This window comes from Tympanuchus pallidicinctus, unplaced genomic scaffold, assembly GCF_026119805.1.
Source record: "Tympanuchus pallidicinctus isolate F22 unplaced genomic scaffold, pur_lepc_1.0 scaffold3, whole genome shotgun sequence".
Lineage (NCBI taxonomy): Eukaryota > Metazoa > Chordata > Aves > Galliformes > Phasianidae > Tympanuchus > Tympanuchus pallidicinctus.
The window spans coordinates 50860695-50871361 of record NW_026294747.1 but is presented as its reverse complement, the minus strand read 5'-3'; the positions used below and the strand labels follow the sequence as shown (position 1 = coordinate 50871361).

The following is a 10667-nucleotide window of genomic DNA, read 5'->3' as shown; positions in this document are numbered from 1 at the left end:
CCTATAGCACAGATGCGATGGGTTTTTGAACACAAGATCTATTATGTTTCCTGCCAGAGGCTCAAATCCATACAGGTGTTTTCAAAACACCTTGCCAGGCAGTTACCTTTTGTACTGACTCAGGATTTGCTGGCAGCTGCTGCCAGGCACTGGCTTAGGTCTCACCAATGGGCTGTCAGCAACAGGAAGTCAGCATCACAAATAACATTCATTTTGTTATCTGCACAATCAACCTCCCCTCACCCCAGAGCAAGAGTCAAGCAATTGTCCAGAACCCAGCCCAAGTAAATTCTGGATCTGTGCTGTCCAACAGCAAATTGGGATTATCCTTTCTCCCTGCTGCATGCATGCTCTCACACAGAGTCCATACTCACATTTGTCCTACTCTCCTACTGCTCTGGAGCTGCTTTATTGCCCCGGAAGGGAAACTTAGTGCCTTATTTTCTCTTACTCGTGCACCAAGCATTGTGATGCTCATGTTTCCAGCCTGAGCTCCCTCACTGCGACCTTGGGGAGGGATGACAGCCCTGTCTGGCTCCTACCTCGTACCAGCCAGGACGCCCAGTGCCTGCCAAGCACCAGACAGACACCGCAGCAAATTGTGGCACAGCTTCTTCCTGAGCACAGCCTGAGCCAAAATGGCCATTTGATAATTAACCACTTGGCCTGAGCCAGGCAAGGCACAACTAGGGACATGGCATGCACTTAATGGGGTGGCTGCAACCTGCACACCATCCAGGGGGCATCTGGGATGAGGCCGGGGGCTGACCCCAGCCTCGTTCGCAGCCACAGCAGCAGATGTGCTGGGCTTCCCCACAGCCTCCCCCTTGCCTGGCAGATGCTGGCCTCACTGGGAAAGCACTAAATGGATTCTGCTGAATCACTGCAGCAGATGGTTCCTAACACCACCTGGATAGCTCAGGAAAGAAGGGAGAGATAAGGAAGGTTGGGGAACAGAGAGTACCTAGTATGTGGGCTGAGCCATCCCAGGGAGGAACATCCTGTGAGTAAAGGCATCATTTAAACTGCTGTTTTTCCCAAATTCCTGTGTTACCAAGTCTAATATCATCCCCTTCTTGGTGATGTTGTCCCAAAAGCATATTGCTCCAAACCCACTTGGGAAAAGCCTCTACCCCCAGGGCTTCTTGAGAGGGCTTGAGGAGATGGACTAGGAGCTCAGGAAGAGGGACTGGGGCCAGGGTTGCTAGCATTATACCATGGGGTTGAAGGGGACAGAGAACTGACCGCCCACCAGGGAAGGCAGCACTGCTGTCTCAATGCACATACAAGGCCCTGTATTCATCTGCAGTAATAGGTCTTTATTTGTAAAGTCAGGTTAGCAAGCACTTTTATTTTCTGCAACAGCTCCTTCTAAAAGGACACAGGAGGCAGCCAGGAGGCAGCTGTGTACAGAAGTGTGCAGCTGTATGACAGAGCATAACAAACAGGAAACAGGTAACAATAACTGAACTGTTTGCTCTTTCTCCTCCTATTCAACAGTGCTAGTGATATTTTTTATTTTTTAATCGGGATGAAAAGAACCAGTCAAGAAGGCAGAGGTACAAGCTTGGAAAGTGCCCTACATTCTTTTTCAGCCATCGTCCTCACCTCAGTCACATGCATGGGCAACAGAGCAGCAGCCCTTGGATGCACTGTGGTGAAAGACACCTCTCTGTGCAAAGTTGCTCAATCCACAGCACTTCCAGTCCAGTCCTTCTCAGTACCAAACAGCAAGTAATTTGAGACAAAATGTTCCCCAAGCAGGTCACTGTGTGCACAGTTCTTCTTTCTCCTCTCAGGGCAAGGCGTTTTCACACACCAACCTCACCATACTCCATTTCACTCAAGCCCAGCTTTGTTCTACATAGGCTGTTTTTGCTGGGTCACACCTGCCATTGATTTCCTCAGATAACAGCTGCTGCTTCATGTTCTTCTGTGCACATACCTCAGCAAGAAGGCACAGAAGAATACTTAAAGGCAACTGAAGCTCAGACACAATGACAGCCACAGAAGCTGGACAGCAGAGGTGCCACCACCAAGCTGGGCAAGAGATCCTCTCTACGCTCCCCAACCCCAACTGTTTCTCATGGAGGATTCCCTTATCACTGGCATAGAGACACTGCAACTGTTATGCATACCCAAGGCCAAATCATCTCTGGAAGTCACTTGAAAACAGAAATTAAAAATGAAAACATCTCGTAAGACTCATCTCAACAAGAGCCAAGCTTTACAAGAGCAGTGGGAACCCTCTTTGCCAGCACCTTCCAGGACTGATCCTCACAGCTGGGAGGACAGACATCCCTTCAGGTTGGGCAGTTGGAAAAATTTCTTCTCTGGAGTGGTGAGGCATTGGCACAGCTGCCCAGGGAGGTGATGGAGTGACCATTCCTGGAGGCATTAAGAACTATGGAAATGTGGCACTGAGGTACATGGTCAGCAGGCATGATGAGGATGGGTTGGATTTGGACTAGGTGATTTTAATAGTCTTTTCTAACCTTTATGATTCTATGCTATTACCCCTCACTCATAACTAAGGGCAGCAACACTCCCTGTGTACCTGCAAGTCAGGAACCTGCGCCCAGAAGCATCTGAAGGTTCCTTTGGTCCCTCCATGTGCACACAGCCCCTCCAGCATCAACTCAGCAGCTGGATTTCTTCTTTCACATTCCGCAGATTTAATTATGTTATCAGAACAACAGTCATCAGGATCTGGAGTGCCAGAATTCACATTAGCAATTGATAACAACAGCAATAACAACAAAAAAAGGCACAGCATGCCCACACCAGCACAGACGTGGGCTGCTCCCCTCAGTCTATGTGCAGTTATTTATAGCTGCCCATCTCCCAGGAGGAGCTCTTCTTGCTTCTTCTCCCTCCCACCCCCAGACCCTCCCCTTTCCCCACCAAAGAAAGCTTGCTGCCTCCCTAGTGCAGCACCCAGATTTGAGCAGGGTGAGTTATACCTCCTTCCACTCATTTAAAGAACATGCCACAGACAAAGCAACTGCGGGGAGATTTTCCACCCTTCTCCCTCCCCAAAAGCAGAAATACAAACTTGTAAGTATTTCTAAGATTTTTGCCTCAGAACCAGATGTTGCAGGAATGACACACAGCCCAGTGCTCCCTATGGATGGCGATGGACACGCAGACTGCACCAAGCACAATTAAATGCAGGAAATATTCCTGTTTTGATAGCATTGCAGAGGAGCGACAACCTGACAGCAAGAGGGCAGATAGCTGTGCCTGCTCACCAGAACCACCTCTCATTTGCCCCTCCCTTAAGAAGCACCATCCCAAAGCAGCCCGATTCCAGCAGGGCCCTTTGCCTCACAAGAATTAAGCAATAAAAGACATAATGCAGGTGCAAAACCATCCGTGGGCTCCTCTCCTCCCCGCAAGCAGCAGCTGGTGCGCGCAGCTCATGTCTTCCTCCTCCCAACCCCAGCTCCTGCTGAAGGCAAACAGCTGCAGGACAGCAGGAGCCGGGGCAGAGCTCAGCTCTTCCAAACCCACCAAGGTTTTGGTGCCTGCACAGCTCCCTCCATCCATGTGGGCTCAGGATCCAACCGTGCACAGCACCTTGCATATCTACAATTCCCACCGACCCTGAAAAAAAAGAAATAGTGGAGCATCAACTTCAGTAGGCAATATTGGTGGCAGGTGGACTAGATGACCTTAGAGGTCTTTTCCAACTTCAACAAACGCAATAAAAGCAGCAGCACCAGCTGTACGTCACAACAACCCCAACCACCCTCCCCTTCCGCTACAGGGGGAAGAGGAGGCTCAAGTTTACAACTCTAGCACATTTTATTTTGTGGAAGTTTGTAAAGACAACAATCCTAGCCACGATTGTCACATTGTACAGCACATACCAATACAGTTGCAAACAGAACTCCACGCAAAACTAAGCACTAACAACAGCTGAAGTCACTCTCCCTGCGATTGTCAGACCTAAGCTAACAGCACAACGCTAACACTGAAGGAAAAATAGTTCACTATAAAACAGTGATAGAATGCTCTTATAAAATATACTCCATTCCAATAGCTTTTTCTACATACTGTATACTATAAAACTCTCCCACAAAAAAAAATTAGTGTCTTTAAATATACATATTTAATCTGAACTGCACCAAAGATTAAAAACAATTAAAAGTATCAATGATTTTTTTTCTTTTTTTTTTTTTGTTTGATTTTACATCAACTTCACAGTATTTGTTTGCAGTAGAAGACAAATCCAGTGTTTAAAATGCAGCGCAGCACCGTCCGCTACTGAGACAGAGACTGCCCCACAGTGACAGAGTTCCTGCAAAGATGAGCCCAGTGTGCAATGGTTTGAGTACTTCTCTGTAGAGCCACGAACCCCTGGGAAGAGATGCTCAGAGCTACTGCAGCTCCAAGTTGGAGACACAGAGAGAGAGAGCGCCAAAAAAAAGTCACCTTAGGAACAAAAGTAAGTGCAAACATCTTTACTTTAGAAATTCAAGCTATGACGAGTGGGAACACAAATACCAGACTATGAGAACAACGTGTTTGTGATGGAGGAAAGAATGAGAAAAGTCTTTTTTGTGTTTTCCTTTTTTTAAAAAAAAAAAAAACAAAACAACTTTTGTCCTGTATTCACTGCAGTACAGAGTATGCTCACAGCATCAGTTTAATGAGTTATTCCTATACTAACGTCAAACACAAACTTGGTTCAACCTTTCCCTGCTCCATAGACCAGGGATGTCTTATGGCACACCCTCTTTTATGCTCCTAGGAAAAATAACCAACAAAAAAACCAACAAACTGAAGACTGAAAGGCAAAAAGCGTAACAAGGATGCAAAATTAAGATCTCCAGCTCCAGTAATGCTGACTCTACATAACTCCTTACATGTTGTTCAACATGCAAAACCACCGTTATAAAATTTAAAGTGTAAAGTAACTAGTTTTGAAATAGATTAACAGTAACAACTCCACTTCAAAAAAAAAAAAAAGCTAATAAATACTATATCAAGTATCTTCAGGAGAAAAAAATAACTTAATTTTAGTAGAAAGAAAAAAAATAACTTAATTTTAGTAGATTTTGTTCAGTGCTATTTCCAATCACAGCAACAAAAGGAGAAATAGAACAGAAATTGATTAAGTAGAATAAGACCACAGTACCAAAGACACTTAAGATAATGAACTCTCCCACGACTTCCATATGTAACAGGTTCAGCAAAAATATTTTACAGTTGAGAAATCAGACTGAAAACAAAACCCCAAACTATAAATAGAAGCAAAATTTCACATTACATGTACATTCATAGTTTAAGAGATGAATGGGAGGAGGCTGCCACAAGTATATCTCCATATTTTTTCTTTAAGAGGAAGTACTTAGCTATAAAAAATAAAAACCAAAATCCCATATTACTCATGTAGGTAGTGCTCAGGTTTTGGACCAGAGGGGGAAGGCTTTAGGCAATTCTTCTCTTTATAAGGTGAAATACAGTATTTAAAGCACAACTTTAAGAAGAAAAAGATAAAAAATTAAAAAAAAAAAAAAAGTCAAACTCAGTGCTTCACGTTCATTTAAAAATAAACTTATGTGCTTCACAGAACAGTTCCAGGAGCGTCAGGAAAACTGGTGAAGATCAGTAATGGAGAACAGCAGTCGGAAGCCTCTGATGTACCTCAGCCCCACACACACATACCTCAAATGGAGAACTCAGTGGGGTGGGAATCATCTGACATAAAGGATGCTCTACCAGGCGAGGCTTTGAGTTGCGTTTGGAGTAAAGCTGGTTGTGGTTACAGGCAGCCTCCGCTTACAGGAATTTAAAATAATAAAAACCTAAATCTAAAACCTCCCCTGGAAAGGTGGTGAGTGGCTGGGTGGGATGGGGGGGAAGAGCTGGGCTGTGCCTCCAGTGGTTTCCCTTCATTCGGCCCTCAGGGATTGCACAGACCCAGGCCCAGAAGGATCACCAACTTCATGAAAAATCAAAATAAATTAAATCCTGAGCTGCTGATCCAAGCAAGGCAGCAGGCACCTCTCAGAGCAGACAGCAGGGCATCTCCTGCCTTCTGGAGCAGCACCAGCCCAAAGCTGTTCCCACCACATCAGTCCCTGTGTGTCAACATGGGGATAAAAGCAGCTGGGAACAGCATGGATCCATGCCCATTGGGGCCACCAGACAGCTCCGTAGGTGAGGAAGACAGGTAGGAGGGAAATAAGTCAGGCCTGAAGGCAAACCTTCACATTCAATAGCGGAGCTATTCCAAAATAATGAAGAGAATTTTAAAAAGTGAGCAGTACCAAAGATGTACCCAGGAATTCTCACCCTCCTCCCTTTACTTTCTGGGCCAGAGTTTCCTCCAGCACCACAAGGCTGCTGCCAGCTACTCAGGAGAGAGCACTACAGAGAACTTCCTCTGCACTGAAATGTACTGAAAGTATCGCTCATCTCCCCCAACATCTCTGGGCAACATGCAGATGAATCAGGGAGCTTAACAGGATCCAAGCACTTCTCCAGAATTGATAATCAATTCTTCTTCCAACTTAAAATAAAACTTAATAAATAAATAGAACCTCCACAACCACAGAGCGAGTACTTCCAGCACGAGAACAGGTGCTAAATCATTGCAGAATTAGTGAGATTGTTTCACATTAATAATGGAACATGGGAAGATCTGAGGGGCAGAGAGGCGAGAGGGGCAGGGCTGGGGAAACGGGGGGCGGAATTGCATTGAAAGGCCTCTGGAGTGTGTACCTCTGCATCTTTTAAAGATCAAATACCTGAAAAGTGAATATCACCAAAATAAAAAAGGGAAAAAAAAAAAAAAAAAAAAAAGGAAAAAAGATTCAAATGCTGCCTTTTTTCCCTGCTTTAAGAGGGCGAGGGAGGGTAGGGGGGGGGGTGCGAAAATAATAAGAATCCCACGTCTCAAACAACCAAAGACTTGACAAGGCCACAGTGGAACTTGCGGATGTGTCTGTACAGATCCCCCGACTGCGTGAAGCGTCTCTCGCACCACTTGCAGCCGTGGGGCTTCTCACGGGTGTGCACGACCGCGTGGCGGCTCAGGTTGTGTGAGTACTGGAAGCTCTTCCCGCACTGCCCACAGGTGTAGGGCTTCTCGCCCGAGTGCGTCCGCTCGTGCCGCTTCAGGGTGTACATGCAGGAAAAAGTCTTCCCGCAGAGGGTGCAGGTGGGCACCGCGCCGTCGGGGGAGAGGCGGCTCCTGGCGCCGTCCTTATCGCGGAAGTGGGAGCTGAGGTGCAGCTGCAGGACGTGAGGGCTGGGGAACACCTTGCTGCACAGCGGGCAGATGCAGATGTGCCCCGGAGGCACCAGCACGCCCGCAGAGATGTCCGCGGGGTCCATGTCGTCCTCGCTCTCCTCTCGCTCTTGGTCTAGGTCCTCCTCCCGGCCGTGAGAGCTGCCATTCCCTGCGAACATGTGTCCTAACCCTGTCACCAGGCTCTTGGCCGAGTTCCCAAAATGCTGACTCTCCGGACTGCCGGCTTCGCCGTCCTCCCGCTCTGACAGCGACTCTTGTTCATCCTTCACCAGTGGCTCGGTGCCCTGCTGCTGGCTGTCGGAAGCCAGCTGTCCGAAGGCATAGAAGGGCTGCAAGGAATCTCTCCCCAGCACGGGTTTGAAAGACAAATCCAGCGCGCAGTCGGCCTCGCTCGACACCGGGGGACGGCTGGCAGACCTTTGGGACAAAGGTCCCACACAACTATTGACATTCGCCTTTGTTTTTCCAGCTGCCGCTGCGCAGGGCTCTGCCTCGGCCGGGCTGAGGCTGGGGGGGCCGCAGGGCCAGGCGGGGTGGGATCCCACCTTCTCCTTGCCCACAGCCCGCTCGTATTCCGATCTCGCTTTGCCCCCCGGCTCGAACTCATCGAGGAAACGCTCCGCTTTGTCCAGCACGGCCGCCTCATCGCCTGGCTTCTCCTCCGAGCCCGATTCTTTATCTTTCAACTTGCCCTTGCAGACTTTCACAATGTCATACATGTGGAGGTAGCTGGCGGCGGCCAGCACATCTTCCACCGGGAGGCTGTGGAACTCCAGCTTTCCCTCGTACATGAATTCGAGCAGCAGGCTGAAGGCAGGGGCCGTGACAATGTCACTGTTCAGATGCACAATATCCCTTTTGTCTAACTGGTCCCTGTAGAAAAGATGGAAGTACATGCTGCAAGAGGCGAGGACGGCTCTGTGCGCTCGGAACTGAGCTTCTCCAACCAACACAGTACAGTCACACAGGAAGCCCTGGTGACGCTGCTGACTCAGACACTGCAGCAACTGGCGGCTATGGTCTGGAAACTCCATTCTTCCTTCATAACCTGTTCAAAACAGGAAAAACTTGAATGCTACTGTAAACTAAAGCCTCCTAGCAGCTGGAGCAAACAGATCGGCTTTGGGGTAACGCGAGGCGAAAGGAGAGCCGCGGAGATAGCGTTTGCTGCTAATTGGGTGTAATGGTTTTATTAAAGGGGGGAGGGGGGAAAGAGAAGAGGGGGAGAAAATAGGAGAAAAAAAGAGGAAAAAACAGCACAACAGCTCCTCATCCCCTCGCACCTGCTCCAAACAGGAAAAACTTGATTAGAAGTAAACAAAAGCACAAAAAGCAGCAGTCCCTCCACCTTTGTTTCTTTCACTTAATAAAATTAAGAGGAAAACACGGGGAGGGAAAAAGAAAAAAGAACAACCACCGAACTCCACAGCTCTTCCCGGCCACCCATCTCGGGGCATCCCCCAACGCAGCCCATCCCCGTCCCGTACGCAGCCCTTATTTAAACTTTCTCCCTCGTCGTTATGCACCGAACCACAACACAACCCGCGGGAGGCGCTGGGGACGGGGCGGAATCCTCGGTACGGGTGGGGGGGGAGGAGGGGGGGGAAAAGGGACGGACGCGGGGTGGGCAGAGAGACGGCACCCCTCGAGCTCCGCATGCAGGAAATAAGAGAAAAAAAAAAAAAAAAAAAATTAATTTTTTTTTAAAAAAAGGAAAAAAAAGTTTCCCTCGAAGTTATTAAAAGCTGAGGGGGGATAAGCGGCGGGAGGAGGGCAGGGCCGGGTGCGATGCCCGCCGGGCTCTTACCTTCCCGGGGCGCGGAGCCGGAGCCGTGCAGGAGGAGCGCGGAGCGGTGCGGGTGCGAGCGCGGCGCGGCGGGAGGGAGGCAGGCGGGCGGGCGGAGGGAAGGAGGAGTGCTCGGTTTGCTAATTACACCGCAAGCTGGAGAGTCAGCTGCTCTGACTTCACTGCGATGGAAATGCTACCTCCAGCTGTGCGCCTTTTAATGCCATATGTTACTCCAAATCTCGCTACCAGCCAACCACAGCTTGCTGCCTTTTAAAGTTCCAGCAACCCCATTTATAGCCCGCGATTAAATCCCACAAACTTGCCCCGAGCCCGCCCCCAAGGACCCCCCCCCCCCCCCTTCCTCACCGCAAAGCTCGTTCCCCGCACCAACCGCGGTGACCTTCGCCGGAGCGAGCGAGAGAAGGGAAGGAGGGGGGGGGGGGCACCGCGGAGCCGCTTTTCGGCCGCCCCCCCCCCCTTCCCCTTCTTTCTCGGCTCCGCTCTCCGCAACTTTGCGGGGCTCTCTCTCCCGGGGCTCGGCCGGCCCGTACTCACCGGCGGGCGGCGGCGGGGCTGTGCGGCCGCATGTGCGCGGTGCGCGGCGCTCCGCGGGCGCGGCGCGGGGCCGGCGGGGCTGCGGAGCAGGTTGTTCGCCGGCCGCTCTCGCGATACTTTCCTTCCGAGCCGCGGGTGTGAGTGAGTGCGTGTGTGGGAGCGTGTCTGTGTGTGTGTGCGCGGCCCCGGCTGGTGCACACAATAGCCCCCGCCGGCCCGGCCAGCTCCGGCGGCCGGTGCGTGCTGCCGGCTGCTCCCTCCTCCTGCTCTTTCTCCTCCTCCTCCTCCTCCTCCTCCCTTCCTCCCCGCCCGGCCGCAGCGTTGGCCGTCCCGCTCCCAACTCCGACGCAGCCCCGCGGAAGGAGCGCGGAGCGGTGCGCCCTGGGAGCGCTGCGGTGTGTCTTTTCCAATATATCTTCATGCATCAGGTTTACCAACCGGCATATTTGTCACTAATTTAATCCATTTCTTTGCTGTGACTGTTTTGCCACTATTCCTTTACAGACCTCAACCATTGAATTGGGTTGGCAGTGAGTGCCAGCCTATTTGGAGCACCTTCAGTGACCGCGTGATCCCAAAGCTCTGCATAATGTAATGCCGTTATGCACAGTGCTTGAACTGGGAAACCCCAGCCCAGAATGGGGAGGTGCCCACTCTAGTGGACAAATTAAAGATGCTTGGGGCTGCATCCATTGCTGTTCGGCACAACCGAGGGCATTAAAAAAGAACAGAGGATTTAATTCCTGCTTGGATTCTTAAGCTAGGAATCATAGGTTCACAGAACATCATGAGTTGCTAGAAACCCACAAGGATCGTTGAGTCCAACCCCTGGCTCCACACAGCATCACCCAAATCCAAACCTTATGCCTGAGAACAGTGTCCCAGCGCTCCCTGAACTCCAGCACTGGGCGCTTCCCACTGCCCTGGGCAGCCTTTTCTGTGCCCATCGCCCTCTGGGACACAGCCTTTCCCTAACCCCCACTTGGCCCTCCCCTGTAACAGTTCCATGCCGTTCCCTCAGGCCCTGCAGTGGCCAGCGCTGTCCTGCTCCCTGTGAGG

At 50.3% G+C, this 10667-nt stretch overlaps 1 protein-coding gene across 4 annotated transcripts; it reads right to left on the bottom strand.

Moving 5' to 3' along the window:
• Positions 1 to 1298: 1298 nt before the first annotated feature.
• Positions 1299 to 10044, bottom strand: ZBTB42 (zinc finger and BTB domain containing 42). Of its 4 annotated transcripts, none has more exons than XM_052693842.1 (2): positions 9609 to 10044; positions 1299 to 8312 (listed from the first exon to the last, which is right to left on the bottom strand). In XM_052693842.1, exons 1-2 carry the CDS (start codon positions 10027 to 10029, stop codon positions 6907 to 6909), a joined length of 1827 nt encoding a protein of 608 aa, XP_052549802.1. In that variant the 5' UTR covers positions 10030 to 10044; the 3' UTR covers positions 1299 to 6906. The 4 variants fall into 4 exon arrangements, with proteins under 4 accessions (XP_052549802.1, XP_052549806.1, XP_052549805.1 ...); XM_052693846.1 differs by lacking the exon at positions 9609 to 10044 and adding an exon at positions 9420 to 9590; XM_052693845.1 differs by lacking the exon at positions 9609 to 10044 and adding an exon at positions 9072 to 9385.
• Between the last annotated feature and the right edge of the window lie 623 nt (positions 10045 to 10667).